The sequence below is a fragment of the Cucurbita pepo genome, chromosome LG08 (assembly GCF_002806865.2).
Source record: "Cucurbita pepo subsp. pepo cultivar mu-cu-16 chromosome LG08, ASM280686v2, whole genome shotgun sequence".
Lineage (NCBI taxonomy): Eukaryota > Viridiplantae > Streptophyta > Magnoliopsida > Cucurbitales > Cucurbitaceae > Cucurbita > Cucurbita pepo.
The window spans coordinates 7454766-7480680 of record NC_036645.1 but is presented as its reverse complement, the minus strand read 5'-3'; the positions used below and the strand labels follow the sequence as shown (position 1 = coordinate 7480680).

Sequence of the window (25915 nt, the reverse complement as noted above, 5' to 3'; positions counted from 1 at the left end):
TGAGTTGGGTTGGGTTGGATTGGGTAACTAACTCAACCTGAAACTATAGGGTTGAGTTGGGTTGGGTTGATTGGGTAACTAACTCAACCTGAAACTATAGGATTGAGTTGGGTTGGGTTGGATTGGGTAACCAACTCAACCTGAAACTATAGGATTGGGTTGGGTTGGATTAGGTGAGTTGGATTGGATTGTGAACTCTATTCAGGTTGCTCAGATCATCAACTCAACTAATTCGAAATTTTGAATTTATCTAAAAATATTCCGAACCTGAACTAATCCATCTACATCATAAAATTATTTCATTGTTATTCTTCAGTTAAATTTTAGTATTTATTCAAATAAATACTAAAATTTTAATTTATTACACAGTAATTCTATAAAAAAAAATTTAAAATATCAAAAAATCAAAGTTTTATTAGATGTAAAATTGAAACACTATAAAATAAATTTCAAAAATTAAAATTGAGTTTCGGTTGTAAAAATTAATGAATTGATTAAAAAAATTGAAAATATTTATTAAAACTAAAATTATATGTAATAAATTCTTATTTTTTTGGATCTCATTTAACAAAATATTTATTTATTTTTATAAGTTAACACATTCCTCATCTTTTGTCATCTTCATCCATGTTTCCTTCCCTTTTACCCTATGCTTCACCTCCGCCTCGAGCATTCTTGAGTAAGCATTTCTTTTTCAGTTCATCGCCCAACTCCAATTTGATTCTGCTTCTGTTTATCGAAATTATGAGCTTCACGTTTATTCAGTCACCCAATTACGCCTATTCATCATTTCGGAAGAATGTAGATTCTTTTTTTCTGCAAAGCAAAATTTCTCCTGCCGTTTTTGGTGTCTAAAATCGATGGATTTTATCCATTCCAGATTTCAGCCAAAATAACCTAAGTGGGGCAAGTGTTTTGGATTTGTTTCATTACTTTCAGTTTATATTTTTCTCTGTTTCTTACGATTTGATTTCTTATACTTGATAGTTAGCTGTCGAAGTGCAAGGAAATCATATACTTTATGAACTGTTTTGCAATTTTTGATATATGGGCATGACTGATTTTTCTTGGATGTTTAGTAATTTCATATATTGCTCAATGTTTGGTGTTGGGAGTTGAATGAACTATTTGATTTGTAGGATTAAATGTTGCTTTATTGTTAACTTGTCGATACTTTGAATTTATGAATAAAGAGTGTTCTTCTGTTAAAAGAAGTATAGATGGTGGAGCTTAGTATTGTGATCTGAATAGGAAGAAATGTTGACCCTGCTATCTCTGTTTGGTGCACCAACTAATTAGCTATCTATTTGATTGCTTTTAATTAACATTTCCCTCACTCCTTTTCAGGAGTTACTCAATGGTAATCTCTTTTCAATTAGTGATAATCTTGAATGGCTGCAAGGCTCATGCCGTCGACTCTTATGAAGAAATTTCTCAAAGGGGTTAAACGAAATTCATGCTTATCTCCAATTCTTAGTGGTAATTATGTTGATTCTTTCCTGGAAAACAATCAGAGTAATCCAAGGTTAGAAGAAAGTACACAATCCTTGAGCAATAAGTTTGTCTTGAACAACTCAGTCAAAGGTTTGGATAATGAAAATAACTTGAACTCAGAGGTAGAAATCTTCAAATGTTTGGCTATCCAGAAGGGATTTTCCCATACGGTCCAAACATATTATGTGACGATTCTCAAGCAGGGTTTGGATGGGAACGTTGAGGAAATGGATAGGACATGTCAAGATCTCGTGAAGGATGGGTGTCTGGGTGTTGAAGAAGTTATTGTCACTTTAGTTAATGCCTTTGTTAGACATGGTAGAACCAGAGAAGCACTTCGGGTACTTCCTCATGTAAACTTGGTTGGTTTAAAGCCTTCGATAGAGACATTTAACGTTGTATTGGCTGTTTTCGTTGAGGAGAACAGAGATATTGAAGAAGTTTTATTTGTTTACAAAGAGATGGTGAAAGCTAGCATTGTACCAAATGTTGACACATTAAATTTTCTGTTAGCTGCATTGTTTCATGCTGAACAAATCAAGACAGCCATGAACCAGTTTAGGAGAATGAGCAAGAAAGGATGCATTCCTAACAGTAAAACCTTTGAGGTTCTCTTAAATGGTTTAATTACACGAAATCTAGTGGATGAAGCTGTTTTAGCTTTGGGTATATTATACAAAATTGGGTGCGAACTCGATTTGAGCTTTTATACATGTGCAGTATCTTTATTTTGTAGTGTAGACAGAATAGATGTTGGAAGCTGGTTGTTTAGAATGATGAAAGCTTCCAATATTATACCAGATACCTTGATTTATAGTACTCTAATACAAAGTTTGTGCAAAAATCGATTATTAGATGAGGCATTATTTCTGCTCGAAGAGATGGTTGAAAGTGGTTTGATGCCTGAAGACAATGTATATGTAAGTATTATAAAAGTTTTTTTTGAGCTTGGGAAAACCGATGAGGCTATAAAGTTCGTGAAAGATAGATGTTTTTTGTTCACTTCTCCTCACAACGCGTTGCTTGAAGGTTGCTGCAATGTTGGAAATATCTTAATAGCAAATCGTGTCTTAGGACAAATGTCGAAAATGAGTATTGATGATTGTAAATCTTGGAACATAGTTATTGGATGGTTGTGCAACAATGCAAGAATTGGAAAAGCTTTTGAATTCCTTGGTAAAATGATTGTGTTGTCATTTGTGCCTAACAAAGACACATATGCAGCTCTTATAATTGGAAATTGTAAATCCAGGAGGTACGAGGCTGCATTACAGTTAATGGACGAGGTACATGCTAGATGTTGGGTTCTTCATGCTGGATGTTACTCCGAGCTTATCGAAAGCCTTTGCCAAGCCAAAAGGACTCTTGAGGCTGCAGAAGTCTTTTGCTACATGTCTAAAAACAGATACCCTCTTCATCCTTCTTTATTTGATACATTGATCAAAGGGATATGTGATTTAGGACATATCGATGAAGCTTTAGTGCTGCTACAATTGGCATGTTATGCTGGTACTTCTTGTAAAACCGTGACGTATGCTTCTATCGTGTACGAGTTGTCTAAATCTAACAAGGCAGAGATTGCCTTACTAGTCTTATCACAGATGCTCGTGTTGGGCTACAGCCTTAATTTGGAGACATACTGCATTTTCATACATAGTTTTTGTGCCATGAATCGAGTAAAGGATTCTATAACGCTTTTCAACCGTATGGTCAATGAGGGTCTTCTACCTGATTCAGAAAGACTTCATGATTTATTGTTATGTATAGCTGACCATTCTCAGCTACATATGATTTTGACTACAATTGATAAACTGATTGCACATACTGACCTTGTAAATACTGCTACTTACAACTTGCTTATCAATGGGCTATGGAAAGAGGACAGAAAATATGAAGCATGTAAATTGTTGGACTCGATGTTGGAAAAGGGGTGGGTACCGGATGCTACGACTCATGGATTGCTGATTGGCTCTCTAGTTAATGAGAATTCTGTCATTGAGGATAATGTAAGCAGCATACTTGTTGAGGGCCTAGGGAATACATGAGAACCGACTTTCACAGGAGAATGCCATTTGATCCATCGACGATCGAAGACCTAGGGTGCCATTTGATCGATTTATGGTTCACACGTGTCATTAATGCTGGCCTCTTTGATTGTTTGACTGTAAAGACATTTCTCAAGTTTTCTCCTCAACACTTATCCCCCCTTATAAATGAGCAATGTCAAATGAGCAAATGGATACAGCCCGATCCTCTCTCCATAAGCAGAAACAGAAAGAACAGTTTTGAATTAAAAGGTGAGTTTGATTTCTTCTTATTTTTTTTGGAGTAATATCTTTGCGAGTGTGGCTGATAAATGTAAGTGAAACTGGGTTTGGGTAGCTGATAAGTTAGCATATAAGCTAATGGTACATTTTCTCCCAAGTTCGCGGGACGAGATCCGCGAAAATTGCACCCTTTTATGCATTTCCCCTGGTGAACCTGGGATTTCTAGAAGAACTTTATTTGTTTGCCATATCTTCGCTAGGTGTTTATGGAATTATTATCGCGGGTTGGTCTAGTAATTAGGGGGCGGCCGTTCAGTCGCCTATGATACTAGAACCAATAGGTCAAAAATGGGTTTGTGCCGCAGGTGTTGAACGATCTACTCTACACAGGTGTGGGCTTACAGGGCTAGGGCTCATAAACCCTTTCTTTCATTCATCAATAGGGTCCTGGTTGGTCACTTTTCCGGACCGGGATCGATAAGTGGAAGTCATAAAAAAGCATGTTAGCTTAAAATACATACAATGGCTTAAATGTCATATCAATGTCACAGTTTTCTCTCTGATATTAACTCCAGAATTCTATGCTTCAGGGGCCATGGAGGGAAAGAAGCTATCGTGCAAGTTAAAGTAATACGATCACGCGACGTAGGAGTTTCATCTACCTGCTAGGATGCGCATTGAAGGGAGCCAGAGGTAACTTTCCAAGTTAAGGATGTCGTAGACATTTTACGCCTTTGTCATAGCTAAAGTAATAGAGTCGAACTTATATAGATGGATGTTGCAAGTTCTGGGAATACCGTCCAATTTTCGTACTGTTTATAATTATGTGTTATAACAAATTTGATTGGGAAGTTGGCAGATAGAAATACATTCATTGACCTGTAGACAAGCCTGGTGAATGATTGAATTCATAAGAGGAAAAATGTTGTGGACTACGGAGGCTTGGGCTATGTTAGGGTGTTTGTGGCTCGAAAGAAATCGAACAACCAAATACCACCACTAGCAAATATTGTTCGTTTTGGTCTGTGACGTGTCACTATCAATCTCACGGTTTTAAAACGTGTCTGCTAGGGAGAGGTTTCTATACTCTTTTTAGGAATGCTTCATTCCCCTCTCCACCTGACTTGGGATCTCACATAGACCTCCCCTTGTTCTTTTTGTACTAATTCATATTGTCCGCTTTGGTAGTGCACGAAGCATAGCGTATTCAACTGTAATTACAGCTGATCCTTTTGAACTGGAAAGCTTTTTTTGTAGGCTTTCGGAAGGGGGTTTCCTGTTCCCCATTGCCTTCGGCTGTCTTTCTGTGCCTTATGCCTAATATACTCGTTTGTTTCTTATAAAAAGCTTGAAGTTGATGCTTTTACACTGTTTCCTTCTATCAAACAGTTGCTACCCCAATTAGGATGGTCAAGAGTTACGCGGAGAAGTTCGATTTTCGGACTTTTATGAATCTTATCTGATCCCGAACTCTTTAGGGTCGACTTTTGAGAGCATATTGTTCAACCACTAAACTTTTGTGCGAGATTCCTTGCAATGATATCTTTCACTAAGTTATAAGTAAAATTTTAGAGAGAACAAAATTGTCATTTTATATAGTCACTGTCGTGGTCTGTTGCTACTAGAGTCATGGTTGCTCGATTGAGTAGTGATCTATGTGTGAGTGAGAGGAGACCTTTATTTGTCTCATTTTATGAAGGTGAAAGGATATGGTAAAAACTATTAATTAAAATTTTATAATTAGGAGAAAAATAGCAAGGCTAAATTAATTAAAAATATTTTTAATTCTTAAATTTTAAAAATAATTAAAAAAATAAATCTTGATATTTAAATTTTAAAAATTTATTGATTTTTTTTTAATTTTTTTAAACTGTCCTCCATTATTCAAAAATACATGTAAACTTATAAAAAGTAATATTAAGCGATGAGTATTTTTAAAATATGGTACTGGAGCATTTTGTTTTGTTTNTTTTTTTTTTTTTTTTTTTTTTTTTTTTTTTTAAATAAAATATTTTTTTTATTCAAAACTAAAAATAAATGTAATTTTAAATTTTTTTAAAAAAATTAAAAATATTATTGTTGGTTTTTTTATTTTTATTTTTAAGCAAAATTTAAAAAATTTATTTATTATATTTAGCCTAATTAAACTTTTATCTCCCATCTTCTCAAGCCGTGGTGATCACGAATCGAATTAAACTCATTTCTTCTCAATCCGTGGTGCTCAAGAATCTCGGAGAGATAGAGACTTGGAGCTTCGAAAATGGGTGGGGTATGGAGAGGCGCGTCTGGCGAATTGGATTCACCCGCCGGCGACGGTGTTACGTCTAATAATCCCAGCACTTGGTCTTCCGGCGATCGATGTTCGACTAGAAAAGTGGTGAAGTCGCAGTGCAAGACGGAGGAGGTCGAGCCCGGGAAATTCGTCAGGAAGTGCGAGAGAACCGAGGAGATTCTCAGAGACTGCATCGGAAGGTATGTGCATCCGTGTTCCTCTGATTTCTGTTGTCCTGTGATAATTTATTTTAACCTAACTATTATTGTCTTTCGAATTAAGAACTTAGTTTTCTACGGAAGTGTGAAGAAAAGAAATTGGTTCGTTCTATTTGTTGTTGGCAAAGAGAAATTGTTAAACGTAGTTTTCGTTTCTTTATTTGGAATCAAATTGGTGTGATCCACATGGCTGTTCCTAAGTTTGATTTCTTCTTTATTGTTTAGGGATATATCGTAGTTCTAAATTTTGAAGTATAATGTGCTAGGCTAAGGCTGATTCCTACGACTTGTTGAGTGAACTCTGTTTGATGCGTTGAAACTACGGAGCCATTTGGGGGGTTTATTTTCTGATTTTGTTGCCGTGATTGGTTGTTTTAATGGAATCTTAGAGGGATGGACATTGAAATTGGTAGGTGCTAGGCTTACTGTTTGACATGTGAGATGATTTTTCTTTGGTTATTTGTATTGAAGGTTGAAGAATCATGACTTACCGGTTACCCCATAATTTTGTTCACTATGCTTTTTTAGCCTAAATGACCAAGATATAAGAATATTGATTTTTTCTTCTTGGTTATTTCACACACTCTCACTTTCATTTCGGGTTCCTTCTGTCGAATTTTCTTCCACATTTTGATAATTCATCACATAGAAAATGTAGATGCTTGCAAGGGACCGGAAAGAATCAAAATTCCCACACCCATTCAACATTTCATCCTAATAATTGTAAAAGCCTCTCTGGTGGTTTATATTCTTAAATCACATCATATGAAAATTTTACAGTGTCCTCCCATGAAGGGACCTAGCAAATGAATAATGTGTTTAACGTTCTCTTTCTTAAAGTTTATGGGTTTTCATAATTTGGAAAAATAAGAATGAGAGGAAGGAACAGATAAATGAAAGAAGAGACAAAAATCGAGTAGAAACTGAGAATGTGTTTTGGAAGATGAGAATGAGAGTGGTGAAGGGGCATATGAAATAAGAGGGTTGAACTGTGCTTTTTTATCGTTCCTTAAGCGAAGTGAAAGAATGTAGCTGAGGTTATTTAATATATAAGAGCTCCTTCTCTTTAAAATCTCATTTGCGTTGTGATATAGAAAGGCAGGTTTAGGAAAATATGTTTCTTGGATGGAAAATTATGAAGATGACCGAGGAATGCATTTCCTGGATTGCACTTGTGTTGGCTCGGTGTTTGATGGTTGAATGACTATGACATGATTGGAACTCATTGGGTAGTGCCTTGAGCCTCAGTTAATAGAATCCATGCATCATATATTGGAAAATATTGATTAGCCCTTAGATGGATGGTGATTAGGAACTTGAAGGGCAGTGTCTGGGAATATTTTTTTCTGAGCCTGCCAGACGGAAGCTATTGGAACTCGTTAATGTTGTAGATGGTCGGTTGCAGACTTGAAAATGATAAATTTTTTAACCTACATTGATGCTGCTTTAATTGTATGGAAGATCAAGTTGGAAAATATAGTAATCCCTTGCTTACATCGAATTTGAGCAGCCATCTACCGTGGCAAAAACCGCCAGAAGGCCTTACACTTGATATGTTGTAAGAGGATCACATGATATGATATTGGAGCTAGGAGTGAGGAAACTCTTTTCATTTAACGGATTGAACCAGGTGCTTTTGCTTCTTTAATGTGCTATGCTAAATTCTTAACACACGATGACTTCGGTTTTGGTGTTACCATGTTTTGATAGTATGTACGTATATCATTTGATAGAACCCAAAGTGGAAAATTCATTTATAAAAGAACACATGTAAGGAATTAAAGAGCTCTTCCATCCCCCTCCAATCTATCAAAACCATCAGGAACTCGTATCCGCTAGTTACTCATCTTCCTTTTTTTAAAATTACTTGCTTCTGGTTAGTTACTTTAGGCCTCTAGGTTGCTTCCCTGCTCCAACTGTTCTCCCCTTTTAGTTCAATTAAAGTGAGCTGAAGAGCTTCCTATCAACTATACGAGTCATATGACTAAGTCATAGTTGCTTTGTTTCTTTACAGGCCAGTCGAAGTGATACAGTCCAATAGGGAATTTACAGAAGAGGATGTAACGAATGAGGTGGTTAATAATAGGTCATTCTCGTCAGGATCATCAGAATATCAACCATTTAATTTCCCTGGTCTTCGTAGCGATATTGAAGCCATTGAACACAGCCTCTTTGGTAGCATGAAAGGGTTCTTTGATGCAGCTGAAGAGATTAGGAATGGTTTCTTTGGTTCTTTCAGAGATCCACCCCTATTCAACAGAGAGCCTTCTTCCTCCCCATCGATGAGACAAAACGAGCCTGACTCCGGTCACGTTGACCTATCTGGATTGGCCAGGGATGTCTGATTACCCAGAATGAACCCGATCGTCCGTTTTTTTACAGATGTTAGATACAACAAGGACAGTATATCATCTTTATCGTGGTGGATGTAGAATTGATAATCAGTTGAATAAATGTCTTTCCAGTCTATAAGCATTGTTATCCAATATGTGCTCATAGATATTGACATATTGGTTGATTATGTGTGGAATCTGACTTTTGAGTGGTGCAAAATGGTTGGTTTTGAAAAACCAACCAAGGTTTTAGTTGTAAAAAGCTTTACTTTTCTAATGCATGAACTTAATAGGAAGAATCTTTTACGTTCATGGTGAGGGCCATTGACCCAGTTTATATTTTGTATATGATAATGATAGTGTACCATTTAATCCATAAACTAGTTTAATGTACCAAACATTATTTTCCATGCAATGGTTAGAATTTAAAAAATAAAATAAGTTATAAAGAAATCATGGAAATGCTTAGGACTACATTAATAATTAAAGGATATTTGGTTTAAATACTACTTTGGTCCGAGTAATTCGGGCTTTGGTCTATGTTTTTTATACTTTGGTCCTGTATATTTCAATTTTTTCTTAATTTTATCGTGATAGTTCTCTTACTAAATTAATTATAAATTTGTTATATGATTTCAATTATCATGATCTAAAATTAATATTTTAAAAGTACAGGGACCAAAATGAAATATAAAACCTAACCGGAACGTTTTGAAAGTATACGCTAACATTTCTTCCATTCAATAAGAAATGCATGATGTAACCAATTTGAAAATCTGCGTATAGTTGTATTTCAAATTTTCACTCTTTTTTTTCATATTGATAAATTCTTTGATAATAATTAAAATATATTTCACATACAAAGAATTGGGTATTTGTGAAGAAATGTCAATGGGTAAAACAAAGAAGTGGCTCTCCACTTTGATTGATCAAATATGTCACTGTTTTTTTTGTGGGTTTTTTTTCTTTTTCCAAAAAGTTTGATTTGGTCGTTTTGCACGTTTATGAGGAAACGGAGTTGATTTGACTGACAATGAAACCTTAATCTTATAGATATGTATGTCGATGAATATTTATAAAAAAATTATAAATTATAAAAAATTATGAACTAATAAACTTATTAATAGAATTAGATTTACATTAGTGATATCTTATTAATATTTTTGTTATATTTGGTCGATTTTTATACGATAATGAAAATTCATATCCTATTAGAGGTTAATATTGAATTCATAAATATATAGAAATGTCAATAAAAATGTCATAAACACACCTCATAGTTTTACCATTCAATTTCATATATTTGACTAAATAAGATATTGACATCGTGTTTCAAAGGATATATAAAAAATGACCTAAACACCCTTATACTATCTCCGCTATTGTCTATGACTATCTCATATGACCACTATGCACCGACCACCAATGATCATCTCTATTGTCCACCGCCCAACCCCGATAACGATTATTTTCTGCATACCAACCATCATCGACCATCTCTAGCAACCACCATTGATAACAACGCCAACCACCATCATTGACGACCACTCTGACAATCACCATTGGTCATCCCTTCTACCAATAGTCGTCCTAGTATTTTAAATGCTTAAGATATACTAATCCACTGATGTTACATTAATAATTAAAATCTCATCAACTCAAATATCAAACATTAACGGATCATATTTTTGCTTTCCAAAAATTCAACTCAACCCAAATCGGAAAAAAAAAAAAAAAAAAATCTAACCCAACCTAACTTTTATGATTTGGATCGGGTTGATCAGATTCTCGAGTCATTTGAACACCTCTATTATCGAAATTTATTTTTTCTATATTTGAAATTTCCAAGTTTTTGACCATATGTATGATATTATCGTATATTAATTTTTATTTGATTGGGTCGCATAGAAATTTGCATTTAATATTGTATTAATTTGGATAATAATTTCTTGCAATGTTTTTCCATAAATATAAAATTATACAAATTTCACTAAATAGATTTTATAAATTGTTATTTTTTATTTTAAAACAAAATTAAAAATTATATTACTATATGAAACAAAATATAAAATATAATTTTCCTTTTTTCTTAATTTAGAATTTTGAAAAATAGATCATAGCGGTCCACTTAGAATCCAACGGCAGAAAGATGCTATCCAATCAAATTGCAATATATTTTTAACGCGTTTTTATTTATTTATTAATTTTAAATATTTAAAAAAAAAATGTTTTTAAAGAAACTCAAATCATAACAGAAAAACCGGTAAATTCTTTCTCTCTCTTCTATCCCTGCTTCGCTTTCGTTTCAATTGTTATCCTGTTTTTCATTTGGATTCGCCAAGTGAATATATATAGGGAAAATTCCCACGAAATCAAACCCCTAAATTTGCGCTTAAAAATTTCCCTGTTCTTCAACGATTTTTGGTTCTCTCTCTTTCTCTCTCTCTATCCTTATTCTTCTTCTTCAATTTGTTCGCCCCTGCTTTTTCCTGATCAAGCCGTTGATGTTCTGTAGGGAATCGTTGAAATTTCTGTTTGAATAATGTTTCAGTGGGTCGGGGTTTGAATTTCGTGCGGATTGAGTTAATTTCTGTGGGGGTTTTCTATGATTTTTGTTGTTTATCGATTCGAAGATTCATTGCCCTATACGGATTTTGTATCTGCTCTGTTTTCTTGTTCTTCACGTTGGGTGTTCATGATCGTGTTCTTCAGCATTATCTTTCGTTTTGCCTGCATTATTGTGTTGTTGATTTTCTTATTCTGTTCCCCATTTTGGGGGAAACGCCATGGATGACGGATTTGGGCGATTTTACGGTGCTTGTTTTCTGAGATTTTAGAACGGATATTCGAGTAGAATCGGCTTATTCAGATGGGTAATAAATGTATTGGGTCGAGGAAGGATGGGATTTTGTGTTCGATTACTCAAGCGATTTGGTGGTCTCGAGCGGGTATGGTTTCTTCTCATACTAAAAAAAAGAGGGCTAAAAACCCTAACCCTAACCCTAACCCTAATCAAGTAGTTCAAAATACTCCCCCTGAACCAGTGAAGATTGTTGATGATAGGGCCAAACCATTGGAATGGGAGGATAATGCAGCGGCAGAATTAAACCCCAAGGAAGAATTGATCATCATCAACCCTGTAGAGCCTTTGTTGTCTGAGGAAGAATTGATCAAACCAGCTGAACAACCATCAAGCTATGATGAACAGAAGCGACGCGTTGAATCTCCGGTTAAATCGGGAAAGCCAAAGGAATCAGATGGTAATGGTAGTAATAATGTTTCTGAAGATTTGATGAAGGAGAAGAAGACGAAGAAAATAGTGAGTGCAGGTTTGCAGGTTGAGTCAGTTTTGCAAACAAAAACTGGTCATCTAAGGGAGTATTACAGCTTGGGAAGGAAACTTGGACATGGCCAGTTTGGGACGACTTTTCTTTGCGTTGAGAAGTCGACTGGGAAAGAGTATGCCTGTAAATCGATAGCGAAAAGGAAGTTGGCGACGATAGAAGACGTCGAGGATGTGCGGAGAGAGATTCAGATAATGCATCATTTAATTGGTATTCCCAACGTTGTTTCTATTAAAGGAGCTTATGAAGATGCTGTTTCTGTACATGTCGTCATGGAACTGTGCGAAGGCGGCGAGCTTTTCGATCGGATTGTTAAGCTCGGGCATTACACTGAAAGACAGGCAGCTGATCTTGCAAGAACCATTGTAGGGGTAATAGAAGCTTGCCATTCTCTTGGTGTCATGCACCGTGACCTCAAACCTGAGAATTTTCTTTTTGTTGATGGACGCGAGGACTCGCCCTTGAAAGCTATCGATTTCGGGTTGTCTGTCTTCTTCAAGCCAGGTATACTAGAAACTAGTACGAATCGATTTCGGGTTGTCTGTTTTCTTATGATCCAATTCACAACAGGAGCATGTTTAATTTGGTGCTCTGATGATTTTACAGGGGAAGTATTTAGGGATGTGGTTGGGAGTCCTTACTATGTGGCACCAGATGTTCTGTGCAAACTATATGGCCCAGAAGCTGATGTTTGGAGTGCTGGTGTGATGCTTTACATACTTTTAAGCGGGGTGCCGCCATTTTGGGCAGGTAAAAACACAGATATCTAGCAATTGCACCTGATTAATGTATGCATCATGGTTATCACTTGCCAAATCCAATTCCATATATATATATATGATGTTCTGATCACTATATTCGTTTTCGTTCTTCCTTCACGCGATTTCGAAACAGAAACCGAGCAAGAGATATTTGACGAAGTTTTGCACGGAGATCTCGACTTCACGTTAGATCCCTGGCCAAGTATTTCTGACAGTGCCAAAGATTTGGTAAGGAGGATGCTCGTTAGAAACCCGAAAGAGCGGCTCTCCGCTCATGAAGTTCTATGTAAGTTTCTACTTTGTGATGGTTCATAAAAATTCTAATATTGATATTCCAAGTGTAGAGATCAGGCATGGAGGACCTCTCTTGGCTCCTAAACAGATATGGAAGAAGTTCTTCCCGGTTTAAGTGCAAAATTTTAGATAAAAACCACTTTTTAATGAGGAATGTAAACATTAAATAGGTCTGATCGAGGTTCGATAATCGATATATCCATTCGTTTTTCAGTCCAAGTGTCATTTGTAATAGCCCAAGCCCACCACTAGCAGATATTGTCCGCTTTGACCCGTTACGTATCGCCATTAACCTCACGGTTTTAAAACGTGTTTTCTAGGGAGAGGTTTCCACACTCTTATAAAGAATGCTTTGTTCGCTTCTCCAACCGACGTGGGATCTCACATCATTTCTCATGCACACCCTTTTAGTTTGATCGGAGATTTTGTAGGCTGGGAATTTTATCTGCTGTGTGTTTTTGTTGTTCTTGAAGAACACTTGGAGAATCCAAGCTTGGTCAATGGATAATTAGAAGAACAACTCTTATCTAAATCGACTTTAAAAAGTCATTATCCAAACATGTTTTCGGTCTTGAGAACAATTCTTGTAACATCATTCTCAAACAGCACACAGTTAGTTCTGATAGTACATTTGGTCCGAGCATTAACGGTGTCGGTTTCGGTTTTCCAGGCCATCCCTGGCTTCAGGTTGATGGAGTGGCTCCAGATAAACCTCTTGATTCTGCAGTCTTGAGTCGTTTGAAACAGTTTTCTGCAATGAACAAGCTCAAGAAAATGGCTTTGAGAGTAAGTCTTTTGGTTTCTCAACCTAAACTGAAAATGGAATTTGTCTCACTTGAACCTGTTTTTGTGCTTCTCCTTCTTTCAGGTCATTGCTGAGAGCCTCTCCGAAGAAGAGATCGCCGGGTTGAAGGAAATGTTTAAGATGATCGATACCGACAACAGCGGCCAAATTACGGCCGAAGAGCTCAAGGATGGACTCAACAGATTTGGAGCAAATCTGAATGAGACTGAGATAAAAGATCTTATGCAAGCTGTAAGTTCTAAAAACAATTCAAATGTTGTGTTCGTTCGACTCGATTAGCTCATACGTATCTCTCTAACGAAACGCTACTTATTTCGAAACGCAGGCTGATTTTGACAACAATGGCTGCATTGACTATGGAGAGTTCATAGCAGCAACACTTCATTTGAACAAAGCTGAGAGAGAAGATCATCTCTTTGCAGCTTTCCAATACTTCGACAAGGACGGGAGCGGTTATATCACGCAAGACGAACTTCAAAAAGCCTGCGAAGATTTCGGCATCGAAAGCATTCACTTGGAAGAGATGATCGGAGAAGTCGATCAGGACAATGTAAGCATCTACTTCATTTCTTTTCTTGACATACTTTTCACTCTTACAACTACTACAACTAGAAACATTGTGTTCATCTAAACGATCACTATAACTCGTTATCCAGGACGGTCGTATCGATTACAACGAGTTCGTGGCGATGATGCAGAAGGGAAATGGTGATTTGGGGAAGAAGGGTCAACAGAGTACTAACTTTAGCATTGGTTTTAGGGAGGCACTTCCTGTTTGTTAGCAAATCAGGAGAAATTTTCCCTCTCTTTCTCTCACAAATTCTTTCTTGTGACTGTATAAAATCTGTACAAGGTTTAACTATTGCTTGGTTTTGATAAGTAAAATGTAAATTATCTGCTTCTTTTAGAGCTTGACTCATTATTTATGTCAGCCAAAACATATATCTATATGTGTGTGTGTATATATATATATAGCTTCGTTATAAGTGTTCGTAACAAGTTTCCTCTACGATGTCATTTCTCTTATAATAGAACTTAATAGTCAAGTTTAACCACACTTTTTATGAGATCTCACATCGATTGGAGAGAGATACGAGTGCCAGTGAGAACCCTAGTCCCTGAAGGGGGTGGATTGTTAGATCTCACATCGGTTGGAGAGAGGAACGAGTGCCAGTGAGAACGCTAGTCCCTGAAGGGAGTGGATTGTTAGATCTCACATCGATTGGAGAGAGGAACGAGTGTCAGTGAGAACACTGGTCTTTGAAGGGGTAGATTGTTAGATCTCACATCGGTTAGAGAGAGGAACGAGTGCCAGCAAGAACGCTGGTCCCTGAAGCGAGTGGATTGTTAGATCCCACATCAGTTGGGGAGGAGAACGAGGCTGGTCCCTGAAGCAAGTGGATTGTTAGATCCGACATCGGTTGGGGAGGAGAACGAGACATTCTTTGTAAGGATGTGGAAAAGCATTTTAAAAACCTTGAGAGAAACCACAAATCCGACATCGGTTGGGGAGGAGAACGAGACATTTTTTGTAAGGATGTGGAAAAGCATTTTAAAAACCTTGAGAGAAACCACAAAGGTAAAACCTAAATAGGACATCGGTTGACAGTGGGATTGGACGATTACACTTTTAGTCCTTACACTTTCAAGAAATTATTAACAATTTAATCCTTGAATTTCATTTTATATCGTTATAATTGTACTTTTAAATTATAACAATTTAGTCTTCAAACTTTAGATAACTCGTAACAATTTAATTTCTACTAAAAAAAAGTATATTAGAATTAAATTTTTATAATGATTAAATAATATAATGTCCCATCAAAATTATTAAGGGAATGATTTTCTACGAGGTTCATGTACTTGCCTTTTTCATACACAAAAACGTAACTATTTAAGCTTCACAAAGTTATTTCACATGGATTTAGATGAAAATATAGACAAAAATAAAATATTAGGAATATTAGGGTTCAAAGTTTAAAAGTCGAGAAGATCAAGGGTAAGCACTCATGCTAGCACGATGGCTCTACGGGTGGATGTGCATAGGGTCTAGGAGGGCTCGGGGCTCGGGCATCTCTTAACTTTCAATTTTATATCTAACAGATCCGATTAAAAAAAAAATCAAAAAATTTAATTAAATAAATAAATTTTTTTAATATAAAAAGGGCATAAAAATGGAAAATTCCAGGGAACGGGGTTTGAATGCAACGCACCACCCACAAAATCCCATATTTGAGAGAAAAAAACGTGAGAATACGTTTGGGCCCACAAAATGGACGGCTAGGATTCTCTCGCTCAAATCCACGATTCCATTCCTTCAATCTTCCCCGCACGTTGTGACAGCTCATGCTCAGTTGGACTAAGTGATTGGGCGCCACCTCCATCTCCTAACGTGGAGACCAATCACGTTGCTCGATCCTGCCACGTCAGCTACATCATGTGGGTCCCTGCTGTGACTCCCCAACATACAGTCTCTTTCCCCACGTTCTCAAATAGTTTTTTTCTTCTCTTGTTGGCTTCAATCATTGGCTGATTTATTAAATTACTCTTTTGCCCTCCTTTCTCTTTTGGTAAACTACTTTGCCCCTAGTTCATAAAAATTTAACGCTCTAAGTAGATATTATTTGTTTTAACCCGTTATATATCACTGTTAGCTTCACGATTTTAAAACGCGTCTACTGAGAAGAGGTTTTCCACACCTTTATAAGGAATGTTTCGTTCCTCTTTTTAAGAGATGTGGGATCTCACGCTCAACAAATCAATGGTCTCTCTACTTCTTCCTCTGATTTTGGGACGTTGTAGGACTTTTACGACATGAACCGACAACACGTTCCCAAACAATCCCTTTTTTCGAGAGGATTAGCAGCAGTCAAATCAATCCGTCGTTGTAATTGGGTATTGTCATCATCAAAGTTTGATTTTTGATGGTTAAAATAATAAATATATAAATAAAACTTTAATTAATGGGGTAAGCAAAAGAAAATGAAGGGTATTAATAAATAATTATGCTAATTTCAAGGAGCTTAAACAAGTGTAGATGTAACACATCCTTTTAAATATAAATGTAATCTTATGTCTAATGATATGACTAATCGATTCATTTCTTTATTTTTATTTTTTAATTTAACTAAATTTTTAAAAATGAAATTAGTTTATTTAAAAAAATATATTTTATTTTTGGAATTTTACTGAATAAAAACGTTTGGAAAACATATATACAATTTTAAAAAACTTATGATTATCAAACTATTTTAATAAGTGATCACAATTTAATTTTGATTTTATCGATAATTTTTAAATATTTTTCTAACCAAACATGACGAAAATAATTAATTTAATTTAATTTAATTTGTTCGATCTTAATTAATGTAGATTTTTTTTTTTCTCTCTAGAGCTTCTTGACGGCTAAGATCAACCACTTGGAGAATGTGGAGCCTTTCTTTCTCGGTCATCTACTCACTCCGTGTGGGGAAATTCTTGAGCCGAAAACGCTTTTCCTTCCTTTTCGTCACGCTAGCAAAAAAAAAAAACCTTTAATGAATTGGTTTTGATAATTTTTTCTTCTGTTTACCCGTTCAAGTTATTTGGGTTTTATCTTTAACGTCACGAATTTTTCATTAGAAGACTAAAGGAGGTCGCGGGCTGCACGTTGGCAATAACGTTATTTGAGTATGAGCGGGATACTTCTTTTTTGCTCCCTTCCAAAAAGAATGAAATGCATAGGGAACCATCTTTTTGTTGCGGTTTTGATTTTCTTCCGCTCTCTTAAAAGAAAATCCTCTCAATGTTGATAAGAATGAATCTTTGGATGTGACTATATATATATATATATATATATATATATATATATATATTCCTTTTATCCTATCAAATTAATAATTTAGTTTAAGACATTTTCAAATATATTCACAGCATTCAACTAAATAAAATAAATAAATAAATAAATAAAAATAGTTGGAAAATAAAGTAGAATTACCCTAAAAGTTAGGGACTAAAATGCAAAAAAAAATAAGAAAGAGTTAGAAATTAAAGTAGAATTATCCTAAAAGTTAGGGATTAAAATGAAAAAAATAAAAAATAGTTAGAAATTAAAGTAGAATTAACCTAAAAGTTAGGGACTAATATGCAAAAAAATAAGAAATAATTAGAAATTAAAGTAGAATTACCCAAAAAAATTAGGGATTAAAATGCAAAAGAATAAGAAATAGTTAGAAATTAAAGTAGAATTATCCTAGAAGTTAAGGACTAAAATGCAAAAGAAAAGTAGTTAGAAACTAAAATAGAATTATCCTAAAAGTTAGGGACTGAAATGCAAAGTTTAAATTGTTGTAATTGACAACATTCTTGAAAGCATCTCCCAAACCACTTGGCATCTCTCCCACTGTTCAAAGGTTTTGAAGAACAAAATGGCTTTTTGGTCATTTTAGAATTTCCCATTTTTTTCTATCCATTTTCATAGAGAGAAAAAAAAAAAAAAAATTAAATAAATAATCCTTTGTAGTTTCCTGTACCAACTTTCTCTGCACTCTGTCTTTATCTCTCATCATACACACCATTGTCACCAACCTTCTGTAGCTTTCATGGTGAATTCTCTCAATCACTACAACCATTCAAGTGCTTTCTAATCTAAACCGCTTTCGATCTGCTTTTCTACTCTTGCTCTCTTTCAGTCTCCCATCCTGAATTTCCATTCAATCTTTTCCATAATTTTGTCTTTGAATTCTCTGATCCTTATTGGGATTTGAGTCTCTGTTCTTTGCTTCTTCTGTTTAAATTCAAGAGAATCCCAAAATCCCCATACCCAATTCGTATTGGGACGGGTTCTTATTGATTTTGTAAGCTTTTTTTGTGTTTCTTCCTTCAATCAATTGGGTTTTGGGTTTTTGTTATTTCTGGAAATTTTCTGTTGATTTTCTGGTTCTGTTTGTGTTAATTTGGTGAATGAATTGATGAGTTTTGTGTTTCTTGATGTGGGTTTATTGTTTTCGTTCTCATTTCTGCTTTCGTCTTCATTGCCCTCCACCTGTTTGATGAAAGTCCGCATAGAATAATTGTTTTGTGACTCCTCTGTTTGGTTGTGATAAAAGATGTCAGAATCATAGATGAGGAGAGACAAGTGTATCCGAGAGTAAATATTTGCACATGGAGGCTAATTGTTTTCTTTGTATAGTTTTGAGGCCTTTGAATCATGTCGGATATAGTAATGTTAAGCTTTTTGGGCTGTCAGTTTTTGGAATGTACTGTCGTCACCATGGAGCTTGATATGATGGGAATACCTTTTTCAAGTTAGAACCATATGTTTTTGGGGTAATTTCTCCAAAGGTTTTGTAAAAATCAAAGGGGCATTCACTCATCTCGTATTCATCAGGTGGTCATTCAACCTTTTCAAATTGTCTTGTTAAGGGATCTGTAATCTTGCATATATGCTGCAAGCCTCATTCATGCTAAACTTATAGCTTGCCTTTTTGGTGTTCTTCTGGTAGTCTAGGCGTTGCAATACTTCATTTGTCACGTTGTCCTATAGGCATCACGGAATATAGCTTTCTTTTTCCACCTTTGTTCTTATCTTTAAGCCAATTTCGATTGGAGTTCATCTTAGATTTCTTTTATCTGCACTTGGGTTCTTATAACATCTTCTCAATTGATGTTGCTAAGGATCTTTTCACTTATCAGGTGATGGAATCTGAAAATGGAGTTATTGAGATGCCACAAGTGGATAATTCAGCTGTGGTTTTGACAAATGAGGGTGAGATTGTCGACGACAGTGGTCAAAAAGCTCCTGCTCTGAATGAGATTTTAGAACCAATGGCAGAAACCGAACATATTAGTTCTTCCAAAACTAAGATACAAGCCACTGCGACTGTTCCCAAGAGTAAAAGTGTAAAAGCTTCGAAGGTATTTTCATTGGGCTATTCTGTCATTGATAGGTCATCAGATATAAATGGTTATGACTATTTGTGTGAGAACAAAATATTTCTTATAAGGATGTAGAAACCTCTCCTTAGCAGATGCGTTTTAAAAACTTTGAGGGGACGTCCGAAAGGGAGCCTAAAGAGGACAGTATCTGCTAGCAGTGGGCTTGAGCTGTTACAAATGGTATCAAAACTAGATAGCAAACGGAGTGTCAACGAGGACGTTGGGCCTCCAAGGGGGTGGGTTATGAGATCCCACGTCGGTTGGAGAGGAGAACAAAACATTCCTTATAAGGGTGTGGAAACCTCTTCCTAGCAGACACGTTTCAAAAACCTTGAGGAGAAGTCCGAAAGGAAAAGTCCAAAGAGGACAATATCTGCTAGCGGTGGGCTTAGGCGGTTATACTTTGGATTCCTAATAAATTTCTAGTTCACTCCAGGAACCTGGAACAGCAGTAGGTTCTTCAAAGAAGAACAAACTGGCTAAGGAGAAACCAAGTTTAACAGGCCTTGCGCAGTCTCCTCGTCCAAACAGGCGAGCCCTCTCTCAGAGCCTTTCATTTCCTGCAAGAGGGGGTGGTAGCGATGTAATGGACAAAAGCATTGACAAATATCCAGTTAAAACAGCCACCAAGCGCACAGGGGAAAATGGTATTAAATCAAGGACCCAAATGTCTGACGGTTCTCAATTGAAGAATCCATTAAACAGAGTGATCTCTAAGGGAGTAAATAAAAACACTGGCAATAGTGCCCAAAGATCATCATTGGCATCAATTTCTGGCCATTGCTCCTCTGTTGTAAGATATTACTTTTCCTTTCAAATTAGTCTTCTGCTTCTCCAGCTTCATTTAACTAACTATACTATAATTTTGTCTCTAACCAGCCTATGAAAAATGCTATGGTGAATTCGACTAGCGATTTGCCTCTGTCGGAATCTGCTGTGTAAGCCAATGCACTCGACCGTGAAAGTGTGACAATTTTCCTATGAAAAGGGCAATCTGTTAACACCCAGTTGTGTTCAATTGCAGATCTGCTGAACAGAAACCCAAACCAGGGAAAACAACAGTTCCCCCTTCAGAGGATGATGATGCTCACTCCACTTCTTCGTACGCTTCTCGTTCTCGAGGCTGCTATTAATAATACTTGTGTATTTCTGTTTGTTGTAGTTTGGATTCATAATAACATACTGAAGTAATACTTTTTATTACCAACAGAAGTGCCACTCCACATGCAAGGAGAAACAGTTGTCCTGGTTTTGCTTTCAGGTTGGATGAACGTGCTGAGAAAAGGAAGGAGGTTTGGATGGACTTATGTTTTCTTCATGGCTTGTTTGTATGTTGTTTTACCTGCAGAAAACGTTACATTTTTCAATTCTTCAATGGCAGTTCTTTTTGAAATTAGAAGAGAAAATCCAGGCAAAGGAAGTTGAGATAACTAATATGCAGGCTAAATCTAAGGTATTACAGATAGCACATTTGAACCACGATAGCACTTCACCGCCCTCCCCTCCCCCGGACCGCCCCCCACCTTGTCCTGTTGTAACTTTTACAAGGACTTGACTCATTTTCTGCCTCAAATACCTTGCAGGAAAGCCAGCAAGCAGAGATTAAGCAGCTGAGAAAGAGTATGACATTTAAAGCAACACCAATGCCAAATTTCTACAAGGAACCTCCTCCAAAGCCTGATCTAAAGAAGGTTAGTGAATTATTTGTCGATACTATCAGACTGGGCACTTAAGGATCCAAATTAATTGATAAATGCCGACGTGGTTCGTTTTTGTTGTGACTGGCCACACACAATGGACTGTTTTTCAGTGGCATTCTGTATGAATTCAGTTTGATAAACACATGTTCTTCTGTTCTTCTGCGATTTGGATTATATGAACCATATTTGTGTTGATTTGCATAGATACCAACCACCCGTCCAATATCTCCCAAACTGGGTAGAAATAAGAGCTTGGCTACTGAAGTGGGCACCTCCGTTCACAGTCCAGGCCAAAACAGTGAACCGAGCAATTCACCGAAGGCGTTCCAGGCTAAATCCGATAAAGAAAATGTTAGTTTGAAGAAGCCAGCTAAGAAGCCTCAGACCAAGCTCCAGCCAAACGATACCGAAGGAGCTTCCATCAAGCCAAAGCCAAAGATCAACAAACCCGAAAGACAGCACTCGAATCCTGTCGTTGCAGGGATGACAAAACAGCAGGATGTCCAGCCCATTGACCGTCTCGAATCAAATGACTCGGGTCCTCCCAAGAAAGAGGAACCAACAACCGCAGCCTCACCAGAGATCATGGCAGCTGAAATTTCTGTTGGAGGCTAAGAACACTCAAAAGTTCTCACTTCCAAGACATCAGATTTAGAGGTTTGAATTTTTTATGGTAAGTATTGTGAATAGAATGTTTAAAACTTTTTTACGTCAAAATTATAAATTTGCAACATAAGTATTTGTCTCTCCATTTGTTTTTTTTCTTCATCAAGTTCTTGTTAGATATAAATATAGATATATAGATATATAGATTATGCTCTTTATGAATTGATGCCATTTATAATGGCATATGTTCTTTGCCCTTTGCCTTTGTTTAAAGGTTCACAAGTACTCTTACTTCCCTCGTTTTTCTTTTTTCTTGCATTAATGAAAATGCTACTACTTAGTTTCAAAAACTTTTAAAAGCAACGTGATTGATGAATGAAATATTAGATTGAGAGGGTATAACCATCTTTCGGCTAATCTAGCCTCCTCCGTCCCTCGAGACCAACCAGGGATAGTATAGGAATATTCACCTGTTGCCCATCAACTATGCCTTTCGGCCTCATATTAGGCCCTAACTCACCCTCCGGGAGGGTTCTACCTTGTTATCAAAAAGAGAGTTGGGTAAAACAAACTCCCTCCTTGGACTAGCACGATTGAATATGCCTGTACGACTGAATATGCATTAAAAAGGTCAATCCCTCCCCTACGACACCAAAAAAAATCGAACCAAACTTCTACCCAAAGAAGAGAAAAATATGAGAAATGGGATATTTTTGTAAGTATTTAAGTTGGGTATTTGAAGAAATTGAGGCATCCATGGAAAGAAAATAAAGAAAAATACATAATTTTTTACAAAAAAATATTTTCGTTGCAAACATTGGCAGTGAATAAAACATACATTAATAATAATGAACAGAAAAATATCAACCCAAAAATTAAAAAGGAAAAAAAAATATATATATATGTAATTACATAGTACTCCTAAATAAATAAATAAATAAATAAAACTCAAATTATCCTCTGCGGATTTTCCCGAGAAAATTTCTACATTTTCTTGCTCCCCAATCATCTTTCCAGTCCATTTCATATCTGCATCATCACAAATACAGATTGTCAAACCCTTTTTATAAAACTATTTATTTATTTATTATTATTATCTTTTAGAACATATTCTTTAAAAAAAAAAAATAGCTAAATAATTGAGTGTATTTTTAATTTAGTCCCTATTCTTTTAAAAAGTTTCAATTTAATCCCTTCTCTTTAATCAAGTTTTTAAAATAAATTGAAACTTACCACTGGTGTAAATGATTATTCTTGTTTTGGGTGTAAAGTTGAGAGGTTTATTTGTCATTGGCATGATGGGAAATGAGAGTCCTGCCCTAAGGCTCCAACCATACTACATGTAAGTTCCATCAGCTTCCCTGCAATTCGTAGAAGAACAAAAATATTGAGTCGGAACAACACTAAACTCGTCTCCATCGAGAACAACGGAATTGGTTCACCCAGATTCCGCCTTCTCGACTATAATGATCAAGATCTAACTCAAGTCCATCGCTAGTAGATATTGTCTACTTTTAACGTGGCTACTAGGTAGATGCATTCACAAGGACTGATTCATTCTCCCCTCCAACCGACCTGGAATATCACAATCCACTCCCTTAGGAGCTAACGCCTAGTGTCTGGGTCTGATATCATTGTGAGATGTCACATTGGAGAGGAGTACAAATCATTTTTTATAATGGTGTGAAAAAATCTCACTAGTAGATGCGTTTTAAAACCTTGAGGGAAAGCCTAGCCTCTGTTACCATAGCTCTTTTCTACCATCTTTAAGTTATCGGGCCAATTTGCATGCACCTTAATGGACAACTTCCTAATCCTACAACTAGTTGTCGAGGTCTCACATTGGAGAGGGGAACAAATCATTTTTCATAACGGTGTGAAAAAATCTCACTAGTAGATGCGTTTTAAAACCTCGAGGGAAAGCCTAGCCTTTTACCACAGCTCTTTTCTACCATCTTTAAGTTATCGGGCCAATTTGCATGCACCTTAATGGACAACTTCCTAATCCTACAACTAGTTGTCGAGGTCTCACATTGGAGAGGGGAACAAATCATTTTTCATAACGGTGTGAAAAAATCTCACTAGTAGATGCGTTTTAAAACCTCGAGGGAAAGCCTAGCCTTTTACCACAGTTCTTTTCTACCATCTTTAAGTTATCGGGCCAATTTGCATGCACCTTAATGGACAACCTCCTAATCCTACAACTAGTTGTCGAGGTAACTCGTAAAATATTAAACCGTTCTAAATCAATTTCTATGTCTCTAATGCATAAATTAAAAGTGAATGGAAGAAGAAGAAGAAGAAGAAGATATACCTCTTCTTGGTTTAGTGGCAACTTTGATAGCTGAATTTGATTTCTTCTCAGCTTTTTCCTCCAATGGAAACAGAACTCCATCAATTCCCTGCACAGAAATCCGACCATCTGTGTATATATCAGGGTCGAACAGATAAGCAGAGCCTTCACCTTGACCGAATTTCACCGACCCGTCCGCCTCCTGCGCTGCCACCGCGTGTGGCAGCCGGAGCGTTTGGTACTTTACTTTCCCAAATCGCCGAACTGCATTGTACATACTTTCCTCCGTTTGATACTCCGGTATCACATGGTAGTACATGATCTGCTCCGGCGCCCCTGGTTCGCTCAGCTGATCGACCGTCAGCTTTGCCATTGCTTCGTCGTTCGGGGCGAGAACTGTTAGAACGTACCCTTCGGAGACTAATCTCCCCATCTCTGTGGCTAGAGATGTCAAATTCACTAAAATGTCAGCCATCTCGTTGTAGCCGCCGTAATGTAGCAGCGTTTGGATGAAATCCTTCACCTGCCGCTCTCCGTCGAAATGGTGGTGGTGTCCACCGGGGCCGGGGGCCGGTGCAGGAGCGAGAGAAGGGCCAGGAGCTAAAGCATCGTAGATTGTTAAAACGGGCGGCGCTCCAGCAGGGATAGGCGGCGACGGCTTCTTCAAGCGATGAGTACGTGGATCGACTTCCGGTGCACCTTCAGGCAAAACGGCGGAAATCGACTGCAAATTCCTCCGCCGGTTGAAATCCTCTTGCACAGAACGGGGAATCAATAACCGTTCGATTCCGTGGATCACTCCATCGGGACGAACAACGTGATCGGGGCGAATAATCTCAGCCGAATCAACAAATCGCTTCCCGGAAACGGAGTTCCCCAAATGCAAATACGAATTCCCCAAAGACCAATGTCGAACCGGTGAAGAACGATCGTCGGGCCAATGATTCGAGGCAACCCTAATGGGAACAATGTGGGACATCAAAAGCGTCTGAAGCGATTTCAAATTCCTCGGCTCAAGCAAAAACCTCTTAAACTCAGGGTCGAACTCGCGCTCAAGAGCTTGATTCGTGGGAGCAAAAATGGTGAGATTATGGTTCCCAACGGCGTTCTCTAGGGTTTGGAGCAAGAGAGCTTTGTCAACAAGCTCTGCAAATTCAATGTAGTGGGAGTCGAGAAGGGCGACGAGGATGGAGTTGGAGTTGATCTGGGGAGCGGCGGAGGAGGAGGAGGAGAATTTGGGAGGCGGATCACGGCGGAAGGCGGCGGAGGAGAGAGGTGAAAGGGAGAGGAGGGAAAGAAAGAGGAAGAGAGTAGAGACGCCATTGGAGGAGGAATCCATGGCGCTCAGAGACGAAAGGGGAAATGGAAATGGAAGTGGAAGAGAGCGGGAAATATTTGGAGGGGAAACTGTCGGTGTCGGCGAGAGAGAGGGAGTTGGGAGTGGGGACAGAGAGGAAGTAACAATGGAGGACGACGAGAGAGAAGAGGGCGGAGGAAGAAGAAGGCTGTTGACGGCGAAACAACAGGCTGGCGCCTTCCGGACCCACGCGGTATTGACACTGACACACACTGCCTGCTCACCGCCCTCTTATAAAGGGTGTCACTGGGTTCT

The 25915-nt window shown here is 37.2% G+C and overlaps 5 protein-coding genes across 10 annotated transcripts; 4 read left to right on the top strand and 1 right to left on the bottom strand.

Annotated features, from left to right (window-relative positions):
• The first annotated feature begins 606 nt into the window (after positions 1-606).
• On the top strand, positions 607-6011 carry LOC111800365 (pentatricopeptide repeat-containing protein At1g63080, mitochondrial-like). Of its 4 annotated transcripts, none has more exons than XM_023684018.1 (4): positions 607-679; positions 1348-3791; positions 4352-4454; positions 5932-6011. In XM_023684018.1, the coding sequence occupies exon 2, from the start codon at positions 1392-1394 to the stop codon at positions 3537-3539; it is 2148 nt and encodes a 715-aa protein (XP_023539786.1). In that variant the 5' UTR covers positions 607-679; positions 1348-1391; the 3' UTR covers positions 3540-3791; positions 4352-4454; positions 5932-6011. The 4 variants fall into 4 exon arrangements, with proteins under 4 accessions (XP_023539786.1, XP_023539787.1, XP_023539784.1 ...); XM_023684019.1 differs by lacking the exon at positions 5932-6011 and adding an exon at positions 4621-4731; XM_023684016.1 differs by lacking the exon at positions 5932-6011 and having other exon boundaries at positions 4352-4731.
• On the top strand, positions 5929-8896 carry LOC111800367. The gene is made up of 2 exons (XM_023684020.1): positions 5929-6233; positions 8266-8896. The coding sequence occupies exons 1-2, from the start codon at positions 6022-6024 to the stop codon at positions 8594-8596; spliced, it is 543 nt and encodes a 180-aa protein (XP_023539788.1). The 5' UTR covers positions 5929-6021; the 3' UTR covers positions 8597-8896.
• A 1972-nt stretch (positions 8897-10868) lies between these two features.
• Positions 10869-14716, top strand: LOC111799795 (calcium-dependent protein kinase 26-like). The gene is made up of 7 exons (XM_023683274.1): positions 10869-12432; positions 12535-12678; positions 12823-12975; positions 13654-13769; positions 13852-14019; positions 14114-14338; positions 14445-14716. Exons 1-7 carry the CDS (start codon positions 11454-11456, stop codon positions 14568-14570), a joined length of 1911 nt encoding a protein of 636 aa, XP_023539042.1. The 5' UTR covers positions 10869-11453; the 3' UTR covers positions 14571-14716.
• Positions 14717-18269: 3553 nt separating this feature from the next.
• On the top strand, positions 18270-22267 carry LOC111800491 (protein WVD2-like 4). 3 transcript variants are annotated; one of them, XM_023684205.1, is made up of 9 exons: positions 18270-18371; positions 19462-19683; positions 20141-20497; positions 20584-20642; positions 20729-20806; positions 20915-20996; positions 21086-21157; positions 21288-21395; positions 21609-22267. In XM_023684205.1, exons 1-9 carry the CDS (start codon positions 18369-18371, stop codon positions 22017-22019), a joined length of 1392 nt encoding a protein of 463 aa, XP_023539973.1. In that variant the 5' UTR covers positions 18270-18368; the 3' UTR covers positions 22020-22267. The 3 variants fall into 3 exon arrangements, with proteins under 3 accessions (XP_023539973.1, XP_023539974.1, XP_023539975.1); XM_023684206.1 differs by having other exon boundaries at positions 18305-18623; positions 21609-22163; XM_023684207.1 differs by lacking the exon at positions 18270-18371 and adding an exon at positions 18646-19156.
• A 1000-nt stretch (positions 22268-23267) lies between these two features.
• On the bottom strand, positions 23268-25877 carry LOC111801173 (fasciclin-like arabinogalactan protein 17). Its single transcript, XM_023685170.1, has 2 exons — positions 24325-25877; positions 23268-23371 (listed from the first exon to the last, which is right to left on the bottom strand). The coding sequence occupies exons 1-2, from the start codon at positions 25640-25642 to the stop codon at positions 23298-23300; spliced, it is 1392 nt and encodes a 463-aa protein (XP_023540938.1). The 5' UTR covers positions 25643-25877; the 3' UTR covers positions 23268-23297.
• Positions 25878-25915: the final 38 nt, after the last annotated feature.